The sequence below is a fragment of the Vanessa tameamea genome, chromosome 2 (assembly GCF_037043105.1).
Source record: "Vanessa tameamea isolate UH-Manoa-2023 chromosome 2, ilVanTame1 primary haplotype, whole genome shotgun sequence".
NCBI lineage: Eukaryota > Metazoa > Arthropoda > Insecta > Lepidoptera > Nymphalidae > Vanessa > Vanessa tameamea.
The window spans coordinates 12,456,960-12,482,240 of NC_087310.1; the positions used below are offsets into that span (position 1 = coordinate 12,456,960).

The 25,281-nt window shown below is 33.2% G+C and overlaps 1 protein-coding gene across 4 annotated transcripts in view; it reads right to left on the reverse strand.

The window, feature by feature from the left end:
* Nucleotides 1–453: 453 nt before the first annotated feature.
* LOC113402151 (beta-arrestin-1) overlaps nucleotides 454–25,281 on the reverse strand; it is an 84,131-nt gene continuing 59,303 nt past the window's right edge. Inside the window, exons 3-13 of one of the 4 annotated variants that reach the window (XM_064220732.1) lie at nucleotides 16,332–16,398; nucleotides 11,063–11,158; nucleotides 9,649–9,709; nucleotides 9,424–9,566; nucleotides 8,778–9,004; nucleotides 8,276–8,408; nucleotides 7,806–7,966; nucleotides 6,181–6,324; nucleotides 5,982–6,068; nucleotides 5,470–5,589; nucleotides 454–4,940 (exon numbers count right to left, since the gene is read on the reverse strand). In XM_064220732.1, the coding sequence (XP_064076802.1) occupies nucleotides 4,853–4,940; nucleotides 5,470–5,589; nucleotides 5,982–6,068; nucleotides 6,181–6,324; nucleotides 7,806–7,966; nucleotides 8,276–8,408; nucleotides 8,778–9,004; nucleotides 9,424–9,566; nucleotides 9,649–9,709; nucleotides 11,063–11,134 (1,236 nt within the window). In that variant the 5' untranslated portion in view covers nucleotides 11,135–11,158; nucleotides 16,332–16,398 and the 3' untranslated portion in view covers nucleotides 454–4,852. Of the gene's footprint in view, nucleotides 4,941–5,469; nucleotides 5,590–5,981; nucleotides 6,069–6,180; nucleotides 6,325–7,805; nucleotides 7,967–8,275; nucleotides 8,409–8,777; nucleotides 9,005–9,423; nucleotides 9,585–9,648; nucleotides 9,710–11,062; nucleotides 11,159–14,989; nucleotides 15,299–16,331; nucleotides 16,399–25,281 lie in introns of those variants that run through there. The other 3 variants (XM_064220729.1, XM_064220723.1, XM_064220726.1) reach the window with 3 other exon arrangements.

Genomic DNA, 25,281 nt, shown 5'->3' on the forward strand with positions numbered 1-25,281 from the left:
GGTACATCCTACAATATGTAGGTTTTGTGATAAGTTTTACGATGTCAAAATAAATGTTTGTACAAGTTTATAGCTGGGTATCTCGAATTCCAGAGATACTTACCTAATTTTGACTAAGATGACTAGTCCATTACACACTCATCAATCATAACCTTTTGCACATGAGCGAATGTGTTTTTCCATGGTCCGTCCATTTTAGTGGCCAAATACTATTTTATATTTTAAATAGTCAAATACTACTACATTTTTAATAACAGTTGATGTTATAGTAAAAACAAATAAATGAGGATGGCACATCGTTGCAAGTTCTTAATCAAAGGAAGACTTTATGAAACATCTCAGGACTCATCAGACAATTGTAAAACCTGTTTGGATTTGTCTTGTTGACCTTTTTAACTCTGCAAACTTAGTTTAGATTTACCGTCGCTGTCAAATGAAAATAAAACTTCATCATTATTGGTTACATATTTATTGAAAAAGTATACATCAAAAACTTTCGATGTAAAATTAAAAAACAAATGTGTAGCTTTGCGCGTTTTATGTTCAACATTTCTGTGTTCGACGCTTGCTTATCTCTATGGACACCAACCGTTTGTGTACTTATAATCTTGCTTGTCAGCATTTAAAAATATACTTCTCATAAAATAATCAATAAATTTGTATCAAATTAATATTTTTACGCGCCAGGCTAGCCTCTTAATAATATTACGTTTAATTTTGCATTTTTATAGTACTCAAAGCTGGTGATAAACATAGGCTAACTATAATATAAGTGCTGGTCTTTTTTTGTTCTATTTCATATTACAGAATTAATTAAGTCGTAAATACTTTATACATGTTCTAAACATTTAAATATTAAATAATAATAATACAATTCACTCAATATAATAGTAACATATTTTCCGCTGCAAGGTTATTTGATCAAAATAGTTTTTAAGAAAATTATAGGAATGACGAGACTGAAGAATAATATTTACAATGTGCGTTCGTTTGTGAGCGGACTAAAAGTGCATGCATGATCTCGCGCCGAGGTTTGCCGCGCCCTTCGGTTATGATCGGACAGCCTCGACTGCATAGGCGCCTCCGACTCGCTCGGAGCGCTAGATATAAAGATGCGTAGCTTGTCGAGATGTTTATATATAAATTATTTATTTTTATTCTAATATTAATATATTTACTAAACACTTTACATAACACAAATAGTAAGTATCAATAAAAATAATCTTAATAATAATGGTGTTAATAATTTATACATAACAACATAATAATACAATTAAATTTGAAAATATACAAAAGACAATAACACGATATATATATAAAATGATATATACATATTATAATAATATGAAAGCAGTTTTTTAAGTTACACTACATCATCCTCATTCAAAGACGCCCCGGTCTTACATTGGTCTACAATAAAAAAGTTAGGTAACTTCATGCTCTGACCTTATTTGATCATTGGCATGGTCTCCGGTGACAGATTGATCGCTTTATAAAGATTTTGATTGTAGACCATTTGACCATTTATTTATCTGGCCTGAGTACAGGTTGCTGAAGTGTCTGTAATGGATGTAGTGTAACTGATATTTGAGTGTTATCTAAGTCGCGCAATATTTAGGGTCGCTTGAATCGGTCTATCTGTCTATATATTACGGATACTACTATATGCCGAATCACCTAACAGTACATTCAAACTAGCTTCCTTTATGCCTGAATCAAGACTTTAGCAATGAGGTTGCACGGTAACTTAAAACTCTTTTCATATTTCATTTCGTAACGCATTGTCTTTTGTGTATTTCCAAATTTAGTTTTATTATTGTATATGTATAAAATGTCCATGTTTGTCATTGTATATTTTATCAACATGATTATTATTAAGATTATTTCTGTTGATATCTTAGTTATATTATTAATTTAATAATAATTAAGACATATAATTGTTATGAAATGTTCGACAAATACAATAATATTAGAATAAAAATTATATAATTCGATAAACATATCGACAAGGGACACGTATTTATTAGTAGCGATCCTATTTGCAGGTTTGTGACGGAGAGGATGCAATTCTATCGCTGCTGAAGGTCACGCGGCAAACTGGCTCGCCCTCTATTTTCAGGAATGATCAAGCACTTTCATAGTCCGTTCACAATTGTTACCTATCGAAAGCGCTTTGTTCCCCGAGCTTAAATATGACTATTTTTAACTGTACATACTTTTGCTACCTATAGGTACTCTTTCAAGACAGTGGTTAACTTGTGGTTGGAAGATGGATTCTTGTCACTTGGCACACATACTTGCCACAATAGACAACATACGGGATGTATTGATTAGGAATAGAGTGTAAAAAACAAACTTGACATAAATCTTTCAGAGGAGGAGAATATTGCAACTATAGCATGACAACCATAGCCTATTCCCGTTTCAAAATGAATATCCCATACGATACGCAATTTGCCTCCTGTGACGCGGGGAGTCCTCTCTGGATTCCATGAAGAAGAGTTAATGTAGTGCATCCGGTGAAGAAAAATTGATACACGAGTTTTAACAGCTGTTTCCGAGAGATGACAAGACCTAGGTACAAGTTAAAACCGCGAATGACATTGGTGACGAATCTCACGCTCCTAGAAGGCTTCCGCACTAGAAGCCATATCGTATCACAGATGAACCATGCAACATCGTATACGATCATCCAGAGTTTACTCAGCGAACTTGGGTCGGGAACAGAGGTCAAGTAGTGTGACTTTGCAGATGTTAAACCACGGGTAATAAGGGATCCGTACTTAAAGAAGACCTTGGAAGATAAGTGAATCTTCTTACACTTTACAAGCAGGATCTTTCGCGTCTGTCGGATAGAAAGAGGTTAGATTATTTCCTTTGCAAAAAAGTGCATTACGTTCTCATTACTACCGTCTAACTTAGAAATGCAACAGATAGGGTCAGCAAAAACATAATTAACAACGCCTTGAGAAGACCACGTGATGCTTCTATGAATTCACAGACAATCCAGTACCATTATTTATCTCCTCCGTCTCCTGTTTATCGCTTACTACGAGAAGTTCCACGACGCAGGAGATCTGGACAGAAGGTGACATGAGGATCGTTACTAATAAAGATGCATCGCTTGACGAGATGTATTAAATTATTTTATTTCAATTTAATATTCAATTTATTTTATTTAATATTACTATATCCACCGAACACTTTACATATAACAAATAGTAAACATCAATAAAAATAAAATCTTAATCATAATGGTTTGGATAAAGTCTACAATAAATTTTAATTCAACAACAGAATAATATAAATGATTTCGAAAATATACAAAAGGTAATATGACACGAAAATGTCAGTATGAAATTAGTTCTTACATTATAACACTACAAATAGCTGCGATGAGAAAAATCACAAAATAGAAAACGTCTGATCATAACACTCACAGGTCCATATTGAGAAAATATAATATCGGGATTGTAGGCGGCTGATTAATTAAAAATGCGAATTAAAGGAAAATTATAGTTGATAAAAATAAAATACTCGTTCCCTATGCAGATATAACATGAATAGTAAAATAATTTGTGCATTACAAAGCTAGTCTACAAGTAAACACGCCATCATTACAAACTATCAACTGTACAGAAAGAAAACAAATGTATAAATTCACAGTCGTAGTCTTTATAAGACAATGGTATCAGAAGAACGGCGTCATCGAGCGCCGACAGCTTATGTTACTAGTAAAACATAGACTATTTCTTTACATACAATAAAAAAAATTATCATTTATACTTCACAGAGACTTTCAAAATGCAATCAATGTGTAAACAGAACTAGTTCATGCGTATTTTGTGTTCATCAATACAAACTCACGTTTTTATAGAAATTTTATGATCAAAATAAACTTAGTAAGATAAACAATAAACTATTATTTTTAGTATTCAATTTATTCATCAATCGTTAATTATAAACGATTATGTAAAACGTGATTTACACCGAACATTTACATTTATGATATTCAGAGAAAATATTTATACATAAATTACATTATCATTTATAGACAATATATTTTTGTGCTTAAACATATAAGTATAAATTGCCACACAAAAATAGCCTTTAATTCCATACAATTTGATCAAGCCCAAATATTATTTACCCATCAATACATAATACACCGCTACCCAGAAGTAAATAACATTAAGGTACAAAACATGTTTATTCTATAAATGCACATTACCAAACACATTGTACTATGATTCCCTAACGAACGAACAAACTCGATGGACAATGATTTGTAAATTAACATAAACAAGTAAAACCTAAACTTGTACTCACGTATTTGATCAATAATCCTATTTAAAATAAAATTTCACATATAATATACACCAAATGTTACATTAAGTTTTCATAACAATACGATTATACTTCGCACCCTCGACGAGGCTCCTAATTTCATTTAGTCCATTTCTTTATTAAATTCAAATCCGCGCAAAGCAAGGTCACCCACACGAAGGAATCGAAAATCATACGAATGTATTATAGAGTTGGAATTGAAATTCTTTGAATTATGAAAACATTGATCTTTTTAATTATGATTAATAACTTAAAAAGTTTGATAAGACGTTTAAAACATCAACATTTACACTGTACAGGGATCGGGAAAAATCATGCAAATCGTCTTTACAACGTCTCATTCAACCGGCATCCAAGCTCATACTACGCTTCGTACTCGGCGTGGGTTAATCGCCTCTGTCCTATAATCCGGTATACGTGTAGAAACTCGTTACGTCCTATGATATATTTCCACATAACAAAGAGAAGTTACAAAGGGGTACCGCGGGGGTTGTGGGGGGGGCGCTCAGGCGTCCGCGTCGGCGCCCTTGAGCCGCAGTCGCGCGAAGTCCTCGAATATGATGTCATCGTCTTGCTCCTGCCCGTTTTCGTCTCTGCAATTTTAAATATCATTTTATATTCATTTGATCTCAATTTAATTTTTTTTGTATCAAACGATTCTCTCAAGAATGTGTGTACGACTTGAAATCAAAAGTATAAAGTAAATATATATTTAGTTATACGTACATAAAACAATATTATTTTGGTCTACATTTTATTTAATATAGTATACATCTATCAAAATAACAGTTTAGGTATACATAACCGCTTCGTTACGTAACGCGTTACGGCGCCAGTCTGACTGGGTTCCCTTTCTCTTACGCATACGGCAACGGTAGGCGTATTTTGAACAGTTTAAATTATTACTTCTGTCGGGCGTGCCGAGACACCGTGTGCGTTATTTGCTTTTTTTATTAATATGAATAATTATACAGTTATGCCAATTACTTCTGTACCGTTTTATATAGCAATACTCCTCTTCTACCATTAAATTGTTTCGCAGAAATTATTATTAGCAATAAGGCCGCCTATTTGTCCTTATCGATTACACATTCTGTAACCCCGTTCGTCGCGGGTACGTACGGGTGCGGGTCGAGCTGTATGAGGTCGTGGTCGAGCGGCGCGGGCTCGGGCGCGGGTCGCGGCGCCTCCTCCTCGGGCTTCGGGTGCATCAGGATGAAGGGCAGCTCCGCGCTCAGCTCGCTGCAACGGGGCAGGGGATACTCACACTCGGTTCGGTTATATAACAGTTTGTTCAACTGAGTTATCAATCGAAATTGTTCTTAGCAAAATATTTTTATCGTAATAAAGTTGATAGGCAGGCGAGCGAATGGACCACCTGATGGGCTTAAGACGTTGGCGCTGTAGAAATTTTAACCATTATTTACATCGCCTATGCGGCACCAACCTGAGAAATTAAGTTGTTATATCCCTTGTGCCTGTAATGATGAGCGTATGGTACCGACCAAGACGGACCTACAAAGCCGTACCAACACATTGTAGTTATAGCGTCTATATACGTGAATGAAGAGTAACTTTGGTGTCTATGAAACTTGTAGATTATTACAAAAGAAAAAAATAGCAATACGACTTACCCACCGAGAGGTCCGAGACATAATTTCACCTTAACTTTATATTGTACTATAATGCCTAAATTCTCGCGCTGAGATGGATCTGCGATTCTGAAAACCGACAAGAAATGATAAATATCCACTGACATATTTCACACAATACTTGCGACATGAAATTCCACTTATATACATATAACCTAAGGTTAACAGACACTATACTTACAATGTGCTAGAAGCAAGGTTTGTATCTTCATGCTTGAGCTGACCGTCGAGAGCGAGCCCCCATTTATCCTTGTTATTCGCTAAAAGCGGCGTCAAAGTAAACACCTTGCTTAGTGTGAATCCAGGACCAACGGGGCAACCTTCCCTGGAAACAAGAAAAACAATATAACTGTAATCTCTTCAGGTTTAATGTGGTAATTAATTGGATATTTGAATGAAAATTTATCAATATATTATCATAAATAATATTGGAAAACATTTTTTATAAATATTAAATTATATACGATTAGTTAAAAAATTTAAAAATGTACAAACTATTACGTAACGAAAAAATGCTATATAAATGTTTGTGACGTCATAATGTTAACGCGCTGTTCATGATGTGAACGAAAATAAATAAATTATAAACGAAACCAAACGAATCAGCTATCTATCTCGTTAAATCTGATTTTAACATTATGACGTCAAAAGTTCTCAAATATGCACTTCCATTCAAATAACCAATCGCAATTACTGAATAAAAAAGCCAATTAAAGTTTCAAACAGTATGATTATTATAAACAGTGGCGTGCGTATATATTTGGAGGGGAGACATATCTCAAAAACTAAATACAAATTACATATACATATTCCGCAGGAGAGGGGATGCAGTGCTCACGTGCTGTCCAGCACATCACTAGTCACGGCGTCTGATATTATTATTAATATGGCCACAAATGATCCAAATACACAAATACAACCAAATTTATACTCAGCTAGAACACGCCACACTGACTCATTATATAAATATATCACTAAAATAATGTTGAATATTTACACAATTCTTAACAAACTAGCATTGTGAATAATCAATTGGTCTGTGACGTCATACAACCTGTGATGAATTTTTTCAGCAATAGATCAAACTATAATGTTTTTACAAGTTAGCAATCCAAAAATACAAAACATAAGCTACAGCCAAAGTCAAACCGGTGAGTGAATTAGTAACGCAACATAATTTGGAATAATGTGCCAACTGATAAAAATTTGCAGGTCTGAATACATGCGTAATGAAATCACGCGCAATCACTTACACGGACTTTTTTAATTTCTTATTGAACAATCCGATCAGAGGAATTTTATTTTTCCACACGGACTCCTCCCTGGATGAGAAATATCTATTCAAAGCTTTTATGTTTCAATCCGAATACGTCGCAGCCGAACGAGGTGCGATGCATGTGATACTCCCCGTCAATCACATCATTACGCCGAGAACGCTACTTATTTTGGTATCTGGGAGTTTTCTGAGGGTCGTATTAAGATAATATCTTACAGTGGGGATTTTAATAGTTCTTTACTTTATACTCTACTGTGGGAAACCGAAATTGAATTATTGCCGTTCTAAATTACCCATTGTGATAATTTAATTGGCATAAATCTTGCTTTTTTTTAATGTCGCAGTTCATGCAGTCGATAAAAACTTTTCATATATGTTGCGATAAATATTTTAACAACGCACTTGTGAAGATAGATATGTCGATAGAATACACATGAGTATCAACCGTAGATAAAGGTACCCTGATTGTGGATGCTAATGTATATAATTATAATGAATGCTACTCGGCTATCTTAGTGTACATTACTCACTCGCTCTCCGCCTCTGCGACGGTGCACTTGTACTGCGCGGTGGAGAAGAGGCAGATGTCGGCGAACTGACGCACCGAGACCTTTATACGCTTCACGGAACGATTCGAATTGTTCGCTATGTGCACGTTGACGGCGATGTTCTCGCCGTGGTGATATAATTCCTAAAACGAGGTTTAAAATTAAAATCGATAAAAGGATTTCATCGTTTCCACAAATCCCACCTGATATTCTATAGCGAAGAAACGAAGCTGTTTTAAGAGTTTTGGTGAGAAGAGTTACCATGTATGTTACTATGTCTTATTAGTATGATTATAGAATTTACTTTCTCAAGAACTTTGAGTGGATAACTATTGGAAATTGAGAGAAATGTACCCATATTCGCCAAGTTGCAGCAAAAAGAAACAATATTCTGGGCGAAGAGGAAATCAGTGGTGGAACACTTATGGACTTTGCTTTGTAAGCACGTTTACCTTATCTAAAGATGCTTCCAGGTACAATTTGTTAGGGCTCATCATAAACTCCTTCGATACCTCCACGGACGGCTGCTCCCCTTGTTTGCTCGGCGCGTACATTATCTTCCTGATCGCTAGACGGACTGAGTTTCTGAAAATAAGTAAATTATATATTATTTATTATCTTTCGAAAGTAACAGGCAAGTAAATAACGAGACAGGCAATTCCTACAAATATTTAAAATCAGCCGAATGTCGGAGCGCATTTAAGTAAGTTCAAATGTTATTCTAATTAATAGAAGACTTTGAACGAATGCCACTAATATTATATTTAAAGATATTACGCATCGATACGAAGTAGTGTTTAACTAATATTCCTAATATTTAATTGTAAAAAATTTAAGAACCAAATTGTACGGCATAATTTAACTAGGAACTATGACTTACACTGAAAACTTCAGTGAGAATAAGTGGAGTGGTGCGTGGTGTCCTGTTACGCCGGAAATGTTGTAATGCCTTACCTCTTGTGAGGCTTATCATCTTGCGAATCTGCTACGAACGCCTTCAGTTCATAATCGACTCCACAGGGCTTGCCGGTGTCCCCGGGGGCGGGCTGCAGCGTGACGGAGGCGGGGCAGTGCGGTGGCAGCTCGAAGTAGAAGGGGTGAGCTGCTGGACCGAGCTTGCGTACGAGACGCTCTTGCAGCCGTGTGAGCGGTCGCTTTGGAGTGCTCGTCGGTGGGTATATCTGTAAAGAGATTACTCATATTAATCTGATGGTAAGTTAAATTTTATTGCTGTCTTCGCTGAGTTCCACCGACGAACTAATTGTCCATAAAAATGAAGTCGGTATAACAACAATAGCCCGACCTATTCATGACATGTCTCAAAATTTTTGTACTTGTACTTACACTAGCTCACTCACTGATCAAAGTCCAAATAGCGATACAAATTTGATGTTAAACGGATAAATACGGACAAGTTTGCAGAACTCATTGCATGCCAGAAATAATACAATATCATTTTTAAATCATATCGCACACCTCGACGCGCAAAGCAAAGCGACGCTACGCTAGTTCTGTATTCTATGCTTGTTTATTCAAACAACAAAGTTAGAGCAACAGACCATTTTGTAATAATAGAACACGTGAATTAATTCAACGTTACCTGTTCGGCAGCGAGGTAGAGGTCTTTACGGAAGGTGAGCCCGAGCACGTCAAGATCCTCCCGCCCATACCTGAAGGCGGCGAGCACGTGCCCGAACACCTTCCTATCCTTTACATACTCTGGGTCGATTAAAACTACTCCGTCTATAACAAAATCAGAAACTTTTATTACAGTGTTATTTTTTCATGTTACCTTCCACATTGTTACAGGAACATCAATTCTTACCAATTGGGTCTACATGTGTGATATGGTCTACGAAGTCTCTTTTCCCTAAATATACGGTTATCTGAAACAAGGCAAAGTACATTTTAAGATATTATCTTTTAAAGGAAATTGTGTAACAATTCTAATTTTATTAAATTAAAAATAAACCACCTTTTAAAAAACAAGCTTTTATTTAAATGAGCTAAAAATTAAAAAAAAAAAAAAACATTTTTCACTAAAAATTTTACTGTTAACTTATAACGTCACATTTGACACATTCATATGATATAAAAATTTGTCGCGATTTCACCCGTACATACATTGCAAGTTAAATAAAAGCTTGTAACTTTTTACAAGACGACAACTCAACAATCGTGAATTCAGATTGTAGTTTGTTATAAAATAATTACAGCTTGTCCTACTACTGAAATCCCTTTAGGAACAATTGTTGGAGCTTATACCACCACGCTGTTACTTAGCGGCATATACATGTAGCAGAATTGTTCCCTTGTCTTGTTTCACTGTCATCATGCAAAACCTTGATTTAAATTTCAACGCAAATATATTTGAAGCTGATTATAACGGGCTTGAAGCTGCTATTTTCGTTTATGATAAACAAGTTTTAATCACTGGGCTATTTTAGATATTATTTGAATGAATTCATAAGTACATAAGTTTTAATAGCCATTACGAAAATGTTTCAATCCTGTTTCGAGTTCGTAGCGACTAATCTCCTGTCCGGAACGATCTGATAACATCAACAGTCTTTATATTTCTCCACTTTGTCATTAAACGTTTCGTATTCTATTTAAAAACATTGTTTTTGAAATGATTTTATAAATACCGTTAAAATGAGAACGAGACATTAAAATAAAGATGATAATTATATATCTATAAATACTTGAATACACGTTTAACGAATATATGATGGGTATATGACAGTCCAATTATTATAAATCTAAAATGATATGAGGATATAGTATGAATATATATATTTTTTAAATCCATATTATTTATTATAAAATTGAATAAAACGTAATTAACCTCAATAAATATATTCGGTTATCCAATCACAGGAGGAGTAAAGACAAATAAACGACTTTGAAATTTAATTGACGCCAAATCATCGGTCGAGATCTTGAATAATAATCTATTCATGATACGATATTATTTGATAGTTTTATGGATTCGCGAAAAAATGACGTTCGGAATATCGGCGAAGTTGTGATTGGAGTTGCGATTGTGATAGAGCTTACAAATTCTTAGCAAATATATAGCCATGGAATATATATGTGAGTTTATATATCTAAATATTCGAATTCTCCGATTTGAATAGGCTATATCAACTCTACTATTATTATAGGTGATAAAAATGTAAATATCATGCGAACATTTTCGTAAAGTTATCTTTAAATATATAATATATATATAATACCTTGCCGTTCGGCGAGCTCTTCTTGAAGACTCGCGTGGCCTGACGCTGCTTGTTGCTGCCTCCGTCGTCCATTGTGCCGCCGCGCCCACCGCACCACTTAACAACAAATATAATTATACAACTAAATAAAATAGCATATACCTATAAAATACAATATATTGTCATATAATTAAAACTAAATCTACTTCATTCTAATACACTTATACAAGAACTTTTGAATTGTCATTTCAAAGAATTATATTATTTTAACGTAAAGCTACCAAAAGTAGCACATTCATCCCACAACTGAGCAAAGACCTCATTTACTGTGAAAGTGTAGGAATTCGAGCCTAATTCAGGAATCTACTTCGTTACTATCGGGCTTAGTGAATATTCACTTGAATTGCAGAAAAGAGGCAGAATTGTATGCGACACATGAAAGTTTTCTCACGATTATGTCCTTCAGTGCCGAGTGCTGGATGAATTATAAAGACAATTCAAGTATATAAAAACACAGTGGTATACCGAATGTCGTCTCTTATATATGTATGTACATAATATTACATTTTTTTAAATAAACGACTAAAAGATTACATAAAATTTCCACGAATCGTATATAATTTTTCATTATTAAAAAATTGCATAATTTTAATATACTATACACACTTGCATACGATGCGGTCTGGTTATGAGTAGACTACTATTTTTATTAAAAGAATCGTTAACTATAATAAACATTGCATATTATAAAAATAAGGTTACATTTTGGCTATAAGGTCTTATTATGCTAATATGCTAAACTAGCTGTGCCCGCGACTTCGTGCGCGTTGTTTGAATTTAAGTTATTTGGATATTGTAGCGTGAGTTTATTTTTATTCTATATATAATTTTAAAATAAAAGTAGCCTAAGTTACTCCTTGTTACATCCGCTATCTCCCAGTGAAAGTCCCGTCGAAATCGGTTCAGCCGTTCCAGAGATTAGCCGGAACAAACAGACAGACAGACAGACACAAATTGTAATAAACGTTATTTTGGTATATGTACCGTGTACACATACATATGCATTTAGTAGAAATGGGTTATTTTAATATTACAAACAGACACTCCAATTATATGATATGTATAGACGAGTATCTATTGACTTTCTTGCCGGTTTTTCTCGATTGACTCTACATTCCGCACCGGTGGTATTTTATTTTATTTCATGAGCCTACTTGAATAAGAATATCTTGATTTGATGCATCGTTGCTGTTTGTTGGGGCTTCATACGAGTGAAAGCTGTGTTCAACTATCATTATTACTTACTATAAGATAAACCTTGCGATCGATAAGCATTGAATATATAATTTTAATATAGCTGTCCCATAATATGTATAATAATATAGGTATATATACATTTTGATAATTAAATTCCAGATTTAGCTTAATAATTAATAAAACACAGTTTATTTTCAGAACGATTTAAAATTTTGCAAGTACCGGTATATCGGTACGGTCGAGCTGATGTGACGATAAAGCCAGGACGTGGATCCCCGTTAATCTTATCATTCACCTTAAGATATTATACAAGTCATAGACTAACCAATTAACCATACGTATCATTATGGGCCGGTGGTTGATTGATGTCATACATATACCACATTGAATTCATAATACAAATAACTTGAATTAAACAACCGCTAATTAGAGGAAATAGTTGAGGAATTGTTTGTAATAAATGTATGTAATGACTACATTATAAATATTAATTAATGATATTTCAAAACTGTTTGTTTTGTAAATTATATAGGATTCCATATTCCATATACCGATTTAGGTAAAATTTGGTGTGATATATATATATAGTAGATATAGTAGAGACTTTTAACTAATTTACCACTCGAGAGGCTTAAATTCGGGGCGATGATTTGTGTCCTAGAGGTAAAGCTTTATATTTTTCGCGTGGATAGAGCCGTAGTGTCAGCTAGTTGTATAGCAAAAACGAAAAAATTATTATCATACAGAAAGAATATTCCGAAAAGCCGTGATAAGCCAAATCCGAGCCACAAGGCGTTTCCCTAAATTTTGATGTATACCAAAAAAAAAGAATTGATTTTGAAAAAACAAATACACCATGTATTCAGTCAATGTTCTAAAATAGATCAGTTTTCTAAAAGGTAACATTAAGTGAAATAATAAAAGGGTAGTATTTGTTTATAATGTATATACATACATACATACAATATAAATGAGTATATCCAACTGACACAATTCGATATTAGCGCCTTACATTTTGACGTTTACATTTAATTTAAACTGTCGCAAATGTACGTACAAAAGTTATTTTCATTCTAATCGATAAGTTGGCCCGTAACTGGATCTAAAAGTTTGCAGACATTGTACAGAGTATAAAATCAGTCTACCACCTGTAAATATTAAATGGTGTTTAGCAAAGCTATTAAAGAACAATTACATAAACAGTAGTTTAAACAATTGAATTAGACGAAATTTTACAACCCTTTCAACCATGTATTAAACTGAGTTCGTTTTCCAAGCGGGTAAGTTTAAGAATAATTAAAAACAAAACAAGCACAAGTTATAACGATGACGTAAACAAATTTCACCTTTTATGAGAAAGTACAATTTATATTTATTGGATATTCAAGTAAAGTGCAGTGCACCACACAACACACTCACACAACAAAAGTAATATGTTAGAAAAGTTTTATTTTTAAGTATACTTAAGTACAACGGCGAATTCTATATTTAAATTTAATACTCATCTAGTCCAATGACTAGACCACACTACCAAAACAGAGGATCTAGTTTTACCTAAGCTTTCTCTAGGGCAGTTTTAGTAAATAAATTATTGTTATTATAGGTGTCTATGCGAAAGGGCGGGACGACACTTATATAACAAAAGCATTAGGATTCGACTCGAAATTGATTTTATTTAACGCTACGGCCAGTTTGCCGACCGCCCGGAAAATTGTTTGTTGCTCGCATTTAGAGAGATAAATATATTACATTTATATTTAGTAATATCCTAAATCAGTTACTATGTAATAATATTTGTGTATAATATACGAATATGAAATACTGATATGTTTATAATAATAATATTTAACGACAACGACCTAAATCTTTGGTATTTGTAAGTGATGACTGTTATAATTAATTAGAACTAAAATGATTTTTTCTTCAAAGGTTACAATTTTACTAGCACAAGGTATGTGTTAAGTCAGTTAATTTTTTTATTGCCTTCCAAATCTACAAACATATAGGCAATGATAAAACAATTCTGCATTGCGATTCTGTAAGAATTAAATTCGTATCTCATTCGTGAAATGTTGACAAACAACTTACGATGATACCTACTTTTATAATTAATGAAGTCATAATATCATTAATATTGTCGCATATTACATTCTAATAATTCACGCTCGAGTTCTACGGTGAGTTTCGAGTTACTTCTTACAGACTACCTCTACAGTAACTTTTACTTATCTGGTTTAAGACAGTTTTTTTAATATGTATTGATGAGTTTTAATTAGGAATAAAAAGCAATCGGAAATAAAGAGTAGAGGAAATATTCAAAACATGCAAATTAACATAATATTATGTTTGCTTAAATTTTCAATAATAATTAAAATGCTAGCAGTAACCTAGAATATAGAAGTTCCGCTTGCGAGTGGATATATCATATGTATTACTGATAGTAAGGCAATACAGCTGTACTTCAGTATCCTTATACGGTTGAATTCAAGTTACATAATTATGAAAATTAAAATAAAACCCAATCTTCTCAACGATTCGTAAACGACAAGAACTATTTCAGCGAAACACTGAGTTTTATCAATGTCACATTTGGGCCATCTATATCAAGGACCTAGATAGATAGAACCTAGATGGCTAACCTAATCTCGAAAGGAAATTAACACTTAAAAAAAAACTCCACTTTAAACATACCTGCTTTGTTAAATGGACCATTTTTTTCACAGTCATTGAATATCGCCATACACTTGATTTAGTTAAATATTAACAATTGTAAACAGATTCCAATTAAAAGATTAAATCCAAAAATGTATCAATCGGATTACAATATCCAACAAATCACATGAATTACTGAAGCTTGAATATTGAAATACAACACAATGATTTAATTAAATTCAATCACATATCAATAAATAATTGTTTCCACGCGTCAAATATATCACGGTATTACATTAAAATATTAATTAACTCAAAGCGAGCCGCTCGGACAGATGCAGTTCTCGACTAACCGGTGAATGACTCCAATCGAGGAATAAATAGGACTGGCAATTATGTTGCACAGCGTGATAACACAAAACGTTAAACATACCCACAATATGATGTCACAGTGAATAACATTCCGAGTAGCGACTAGACCAGGAAACGAGGTACGTTCACGTGGTATCTGTGAACGGCGTCCTTTCCACCGAACGTGTTGGTTATGCTACGCAACGAAACAAATCAACTTAATGTCGCGTCGACATCTCTGTTAACTCCAGCATCGGTCACAACTATGATTAACCAATGTAGCGTAACATTATGCTACGTTGAATAACATTAACGTGTATTATGACAATGGTTTATTAATATCATATCTTAGTGTCATCCTTTTTTGTTGACACTAGAAAATGCATTTACGAGTTCAATCCGAAGGCGATATAAAATTTATGCCGATGTGATTGTAGTCCGAAGCATCACATTTAATCATTCGAGAAAATTGTGAAAACAACAGAACCACTCGCAGACTATTCACTTGGCTACCTACGTATAAAAATTAGCAAATAATTTGAGACAGTTTGACGCCAACAAGGTAAATACTGAAGAATAATGGTTATCCGAATATATGACAGCAGGGCTTGGTTCTGTGACGCCAATTGAGTCTGTGAATCATGCCGAAGAAATTATTTGTTTACTATTATTTGTTACTTCTCAGAAATTCTCCTCGGTTACAACGACTTCGTTTGTAATGTAAAAGAGCAGTAATTTACAAAATTTGTGTCAAATGACAAATCTATGTGAACATATAAAATGAACAATATAAATGTTTATTATAAAATAAAAAATGTAAGTTTTTGCTGGTCTGCGTATTATGTTACGTTGTCTGCGTTTCGCGGGTTTTACTTTAGTGTACCGTCAGCTAGCAGCGATTCACAAAAAAATCATAACATAATAGTGTTAATATTGAAATAAGTTCTCGTGCTTTACATAATTATTCCAGCATTTACGAGCATCTGCACACAAACTTTGGTATTAGTAACAATCGTGTGATTATACTTACAGATTTCCCTGGGCGGCTCCAGGGTGCGCTTTACCCCCTCACACTACTCCTGCGCAGCCGCACCGCCCTGAAACAACGTATTATGTTTTAATAATCAATGTTATTTAAAAAATGTATTTATTATTATACATTTGTATACACGACACCGCCGTTTCAGGTGTTCTTTTAATAAAACTTATACTCGTTTCAATATATTTTAATTACAAACTACGCTCACAATTAAGCCATGTATTTGCGTACTCGAAATGACGCTATATTTTTAATAAAATGATAGTTTTCGTTAACGAATATACTGATATTAAACAAATTCCATTTTTAGTCCATGTTCCTAAGAAGAGTAAGCGATGAAATATAGAAAATATAGCATATATTTTCTAGATTTCATCTTTAAAAAGTTTTAAAGATGAAATGAAATTTCACGTACAGACAGTTCCGTTAAGATTTCACTGTAGCAATAGTAGCCACGAATTTGATTTATGCTTCCCGTGGAATGGAAGAGCAAAAGTCGTTGGTCCTGAGCCTGGACTCTCTTGGGTCGTGGCGAACCGTCTTATCCGATTAAAAGTGAGGGAACAGATATTGTGCACTTATGTCTGTGCACACTCTGTGCAATAGAGCATGACAAGCGCAGGCTACCTGGCTCGTTAAGAATACCCATTGTGACTGAAATTGCTCAGGATATCATCATATATAAGTAGTCAAAGAACATAAAGGCAAACTGTTACGCATTATATATTTTTCTAGAGACGTTTGTATATTCGATATCATAAACTATAATGTGTGAATAAATATAATCTTATACAAACGTTGTCGTCGAAAGATAAAAGAAATCTATATATCAAGTAAACGCTAACAGATGTATCTCTATTATTCATAATATTTTTAGTTTAAAATCTGCCATCGCTATACAACAATAAATAGTCGAGTCATCCCGCTATTTCGATACGCGTTTTAATCTATCTATATATATAATCTTAATAATCTTAATCTATCTATATATACAAAAATGTATCTATAGTTCTCTTGGTCACGTCATAACTTGAGAACGTCTTTACTGATTTCATTAATCTATTTTTTAGGTATAAATATTAACAGAATTGCGAAGAAAATTGGCACTTTTCAGAAAACTTAAAATCGTTTATGTTGTATGAGCATTATACACGGGATTTCTAATAGTTACTGTAAGCTAAATATTAAATCAAAAAATACTAAACAAGAGTCTAGTCTAAGGTAGGCGGCGCTGCGATTGGGAAATAAATAAAATTCTAATTTCACCCGGACTAAGTCGCGACGGGCAGCTGGTTAATAATAATAATAATCTCATAAATACAATAATAAACTTCTTTAATAAACGAAATGTCTTTATCGCACAAATAACCCCTATTATTTTCCTCGAGGAGTGAATTAAAAAAAAAACCTAATGAGTAAAAAGTAAACTATCACCATACCAAATTTCATCTAAATCGGTTCAGTGGTTTGAACCTGTAGAGGTAACAGACAGAGTTACTTTCAGATCAGATTCAGATCAGAAATATGATATATACATATGTATGTTTATATGTTGTCTATTAGTATGAGACTTATTATGTCAAAGGAGTCGAAGAAAATTGCGCATCGGGCGGTTTTCAAGTGGAGGCAATTAATAGTTTTACAGGTACACGATGTGTACTTAAAACTTTTTATGAAAGTTAATACATCTTTAAAATGTCTACGAAAAAGTGTGTCTTAATATATATCTATCAGTTATATATAAGACATATTTAGTTTAATTCGTCACACAGCTAAAAATGACAAGGAAATATTAAAAGGTATTTGAATAAAAACGAAAAGAATTAATATTTGTACATATATATTATTTAATAACACATCATCATATCACGGGGTCGTTTATTTTGTTTCTGAATTTGAATTCTCTATAGTCGAGACGAGACGGAAAAGCAGTTCATAGTATATATTATTATTATTTTTATTTAAGTGTTTTTAAAGAATCTTGTGTCAAAACATATCGATGAAGGCTTCCTTGCGATACAATTGGAAAAGACAGAAATCTAAGCACAATTTTTTAATTAGTAATAGCGTACCTGCATCACATGTTAGCGCTGAAACGTATTTCGCAACTAGAAATGAAGCGATTACAGCTGTGAATCTATCGAAACGTGTAGTTTGATACATTTCGACACTCGATCATTACCTAGTCCCGCGCTCCAATCGAGTGGCGAGGGTGGGTGGCATCGGATGGGATAATCAGATCGTCGCCCGGTCACCGACAACTCACTAGGGTAACCATTCAGCATTGCAACATCGCCACTAACATCATTAAATATAGATTCAAATTTCATACTATATTGTTTATTTCAAAATTTTCTCCTATGAAGAAAATTCAATTCATTAAATGAAATACTAAATACATCATAGCGACATACTCTTTAGACACTTATCTATGTACGAATATGAAATTAGATATGTATATATTATTTTAGTATTATCTATATGTTAGAGATGTATAGTCACAACAAAATCAGCTAAATAAAAGAACAACCAAGGAATTTTAGATATAGAAAGTTAGGAATATATTATTTATATCAATGTATTTTAATAGTTATTAATCGAATAGTAAATAACACTATTACTGTCAATAAACAATAAAAATAGATTTATTCGTGTACAGGAATAAATAAAACAGAGAACGGATTTAATATTCGAATAACATAAGTACTTTTTATAAGGGCGGGTTTATCGATTAGTAAATAAATGCATTTAATAAATGAAGGCCGCACAAACCGCGTCGGAAAACATCGCAGTTGTCGTACTCGAGATAAAAGTTCACCATCATATGTTTACTCATACATTTATATCTCATTCCCCCTTTATTGAACATCCGTCACCAGTGACCCCGCTCTGATTGGAGTTTTCGTGGAGCCCGCTCAATTTTGTCAGCGAAAGTTGACAAAGGAGAATGACAAATTCGACGACTCGGATTTCATTCCTTCACATACTATATCCTTTTGAAAAACGAATTCTTTATACCGCACAATTCAATCTTTTCACTACACGTGCTCATTTTGTTCCTGAACCTTTTTTTAATCGACTTATAATCGATTATTATAATTAAAGGGAGACCACTCTCACAAAAATTATACGTCCGATCAGATTATTTGACACAGTAGTAATCCTTATCAACACGAATAACATATTAACCGTAATTTTCCGTAAATTAAAATTAACGTTTTTACTTTAAAATTTCCACCAGTCCTTTCAGATATTGTATGTTACTAAAAAGTTAAACAAAAACGGCACGATAGAATCGTACATGAAACCTAAATTGAATCGTTGGTTTGGTTGATCCTGATTCATTGAGAATATCTATATATGTATATGAATTATACTATGAGTGACATTACGAGATATTTTCAAAAACCTATCTGCTCCGTACCGACTTCGTGTGGGTGGGTATATAAACCATCAACAGACACATAAATACTGTATGCTTAAACATGAAAAACCATCAAAATATTTCGGACACACACATGTACAGAAGAATTACATATATAAAGATGAGAAGCAACACGTGGGACATTCAGTAAGAAGTGATTGCCCGGAACAGTTCGGTTTTAACAAATAGGTCGCGTTTGCACTGCGCTTTAACCTGACAAATATCCTGTGTTATAATTATGTTTTCTTGTGTTAGTGTGCAATAAAGTGTTAAAATAAAATAAATATGTAATTAACACAGTGAGTCCGGGCGGATATATCATTAGGTTTGTTTTGTTAGTATTTACTTGATATTATAAAATGCAACGTCGTTTAATATTTTCGCTCTACATAGCGCAGCCATTGAAATAAAATTTAAGCTAACTTAAATTGCTACTAGTGGGTCGCACGCGAAACTTCTCGTTTATTCAACAGATTTTTACAAATTTGGAAAACTATGACAGGTTTTTTTTTATTTAATTTAATTGTAAGCCGACGTCTATTCGCACGATAAAAATTAAAATTAATTCTTTGAAAATAGTAACAATTTAATAAATTGCAATCAAGAATCCTCTTTATTCTGCACGTCTACGACTGGAGGTCTTTAAAATGAATCTATAACAGATTTTTTTGTTTTCATTATCGTCCCATAATCACTGGGACAAAAATCAGCTTTCGCTATTAATATATAAGATTATGCTTAACTCTTGTAATCCGATTACACTACGGATAAAACAGCTTTCTCAGCTCACTACTACTAGTTTCTATGCCAAATACACTAAAAATGAAAAAACAACTAAACGTATATAAAAAAAAAAACAAAACAGAAATTGCACTGAAAAGTGAAAAATAACTCAATTACGTTTTATGAAAAGGGTTTATACGTTCTATAAAACTGTTTGCAGCCATAAAAGAAACGGTGGGTGGTACCCACCCAGGCGGTCCTGTATTAGTTTATTAGTCTTAAACGTTTGTTTTAATGGAGAAAATACCAAATATTTTATAAAATGTTATTAAACTTCACCTTGGTATGATTGATGAATTTTACTCCTGATTGAGCAAAATGTCGTCATGACAATACTGGATGTACCTAATAGTTTCCTCACTTATATTGATAATAACTTCTAGGTTTACGCACTATGATGGAATATTTCAACATCATAGGTCCGGAACCTTTTCCACATACGTCTGATACGAGCCTTCACGGAATTGTTTTCAACTTCAATTATCCTGCGCAAACCGCAACGTTAACAACTAACGCTGCTATACGGAAATAGACGTTACCCGTATTACAAATCTAGTATGAACCTAACTTTTAAACAATTTACCCCCGTTAACCACGCAATTTGATTCTACGTTTAACATATGTTACGGAAATCATTCAACTAAACTTGAACGGAATCCAGATTGGTTTTCCATCACTGATAAAAAATTAAAACTATATTTTGATATTTCCGTGATAAGTGTTAATATTAGGTACCTATATACTATATATTATGTTCTGGGTACCATGTGCGGTTGATTTTTGCCTTTTATACACAAACACTCGGCATTTTTTGGTGCACAACTATGACATTCTATAATTTTCTCGCGGTTCGACAGTCGCAGAACGACTTCTCAAAGTTTAATCGCGATTGGATTAATGGTTTAAAAACGCATAGATTAAGCTTGACGCATATACACATTCACTTTAACGTATATATAAAAAAATATAGAACAATTTCTCATCCAAACAGATTAAAGATTATAATGTTACTTTTGTAATGTTGTTAGTTAGTTTAGTTTGTTATTAGTTAGTTGTAACTTAGCAGAATGTTATTTTCTCAAAGTAGCTGTTCAATTATATTACAGCCACTTTATAAAAACTCCAATAATCTTATGATGATTGTATTACTTGATTTTATTTGGCAGAGCAGGACTGTAGCCTTTTTAGCTCTGAAGAGATATTAAGCTTCTGAAGCTATATCAATTTCAAACCAAAAATCCACAACGATAAACGACAATATTTGACATGAAAAAATACTGCGTCTTATTTCTTATGAATGCGGATGTTATTCGCAAAAAGTTTGAGAATCTCTGTCAAGACAATTAAGTTTCATTTACCAAAAGACAATATACTAAACATTGGCGCGTGTCTTGAATTCGAGAATCTCCTAAATGTATTGTCGAACGGAGTACAATCAGTCACAAATCACTCTGCGGGGGTTGCGACAACAATACAAAGAGAACTCTTAGTGCGATACGTCCACGTAATTGTGTCAATACTCTGAGCAAAATGAGATGTGACAGATTCTTATCGATATCATTACGGCGCCCGGAGCTATTTCTTTCTACTGTTAGTTTGTATTTCTTGTCGCTTCGTCAATAATTTTTGAATAATACTATTATTTCATTTCATTTATATTTCTGCTTCGTTTATATTTGGTTAAGATATTTTTAACGTAAGGTCGTCAAACCTAGTAGCAGTCATGCTTACTAGCTTTTTACTTAAGGTTTATTTAGTTATTTTTAGAGAAACTTTTTCAATACTTAGATTACGCGAATCTATAATCTGTTCTTTAGAGAAGTCTAGTCTAGTCTAGTCTAGCCAAAATTTATGAGAAACAGCAATAGAAACCATTATTATTTTAACGTTAATAAATATTAATGTTGTTAAAGTAAAGTCTTAATAAAATATTAAGAGCGAGACGGTTTGAATTTAATTATTTTGCCAATATATTTTTATTGCTCCGGGATTACTTGAGAGGTTGCGACTTGCAAACAACTCACGCTTGTATTATTTACAAATTAATTTATATTCAAATTTTGACTTGATGCTGTTAAAAATAAAGACAAAACCATCGTAAAAGAAATACTTCTAAATATGTTTCAGACTATACAAAAAATCAAAGTAATGTTTCAGCGAACGCTTCCAGGTACTGACTTAAGATAATTGGTAATCGCAGAAGCGTAACCACGTACCATTTCATGTCGGTTAGAACACATGTTAGGGTAAGCTGTAAAGCCTGTAATACACGTTGTAGTGGAGTGAAATTATTGTATCGAAGCAGATTTGCCCCAACGTCGGCCGAAAACACTGACACAACGTGTACTGGAGGCATAAGAGATATAAAAAATGAATTTAATGTATTTATATTATTAGCTTCAATTGTTAATAAATATATATGGGTCTCAAAATTTTTTGAAAAGCCTTTAAAACCTTAGTAAATATATATTCGATCTAATTCCTAAATTGAGTCGGTAACATGCTTTTTGGATTCTGTTTAATACAATTAGGAATTATTTGTATGGTAAAGTCCAAAAGTAAGTAAGTATATAAATATATTATTAACTATTATAAAGTATCAAGTGAAAATATTTAGTTAAGTTGTAATACACAAAACGTTTAATATTACGTTTCCTTGGTTAAAGAATTTCCTTTTACAAAAAAACAATCAACTCATAATACAACTGCATATACATACTAATATTATAAATGCGAAATTCACTCTGTGTTTCTGTATATTTGTTGCTTTTTCACGGCCAAATTACTGAACCGAATTTGATGAAATTTGGTATGAAGCAAGATTTTACTCCAAGGGAGGACTTCTATATACTTTTCTATGGCTAAAGCCTGACGACCAACACGAGCGAAGCTGCGGGCGTCAACTAGTATCCAATAAAATTTAAACCGATGTCCTAGATAATATAACTCCGCGAATGAAGACGGTTACCTATGTTCCGGGTACTAATAATGTCACTGTAAAATATAATGTCAATGCTTTTCCAATAACTCTACGTCATATAAGTGTAAAATCTGTCGTATGGATAGTGTTATTGTGAACGAAGGGCGTAGTGAGAGAACGTTCGAGTGTCGACAGGAGAGGCTATCGAGGAGCGCCTAACGGGGAGGAAGTACCGTACACCGCTACGGCATCTAGACGTTTAAAAGAACACAATTTGTGATAAAACTAAGTATAGCTGAGTTTCTTTCAACTTAGGTACACACAGACTTAAAAATATAACTACTTTATACGAATGGTTTTTTAAAATCACTTTAAAAACCTTATCTATCACCCGTAGTATAATGTAATTGAACAATAATTTCACTGGCAACACCATTGTTGCACATAGATCTGGACCTTAATATTTTGTTACATTTATGTAAATTTAAGGTCTAATTCCAGTCAACTGTATAGTTACTTATCATTTGTAAAAATAAGTTATGTAACAGCCTGTAAACGTCCCAAAGCTGGGCAAAGGGTTTTCATCACGAAGGAAAACAATTTCATCGCTTAACACGAGATTTATTAAACACATGACATATCAGTGTTGCCTGCCATCTGCCACTGCCCCTACCACTGCGACTGGGACATCACGGCATACAATTTGTGTACTTTCGAATAAATATACATTTTAAACAAGTTTTTAATGTATAATCATTACAAATGCATCCTCGGATTTATTGTAGAGGGAATCCATCGTTTGTTTGTTTTGTAACATGTTCGTTAACCATGGCAACAATAATTATGTCTCATCTATATAGTTCACGTATACGCAGAAAAAAGCGCAGACTCGTTTTAAACTTTAAATCAGCGAGCGATTGTTGAATAATAGATCGGAACATTCTTTATTCAAGTGGGCTCATACGAGAATTGTGATTTTACAAAACAAATCAAGCAACCAAATTAAAAGCGAAACAACAATCAAACCGAAATATGGATTCTACCGAGAAGTTTATCGTTAAAATTGTTTGTTGTTTTTTTTTTAACATGATTAATTTAGGGTTGTAATTATTACTATTATGGGATGCATATAGTATATATAAGTAATTGTTGTATATTAACTATGTATAATTATATTATGAGTCAGTTTATTCTAAAAATATATAATAAAGTTAGAAGTGTACCTTGATAGAATAAACCTAGGTGTCACTCAGTCATTAGGTATTGAACTCAGTTGTAGCATGACATTTTATAGTCTATAGTCTTTTTCAATAAATGGGCTATGAGATAAGTTAAAAAATTAAAGAAATAAACGTACAAACTTCAGCTTAATATATTAGTATAGATAGCGGTACCGTTCAGCAAGTCTTTCCATTAGTTAACTGTAATAAGATAACACCTCGTATAGACGGTTTTATTCTACATAATAAAAGTACATAGTTCTTAAGAGTGACATATGACATAAGTTATAAAATGATATAAAAACAAGGAGGTTAAATATTACTACATTCACCCACACTTTAATTTAAAACATAGTCTTGCAGTCGTGTAGGAAGTCTGTGCTCTCTATTTGATCTACGCAAAGTTGCTTCCTCTTCCATAGAATTGGATCGATTTCCTTCAGGTGGCAGCTCTTCGGTGGATTCATAATTAGAATCTGATGTATTATCTTCCCTTGGTGAATTTTGTTCTTCATCAATCGGTACCTCATTTTCACTTAAAACATCAAATTCTCTTTGACTTTGGCCTAAAGGTGCTAAATTACGATTTGAAAC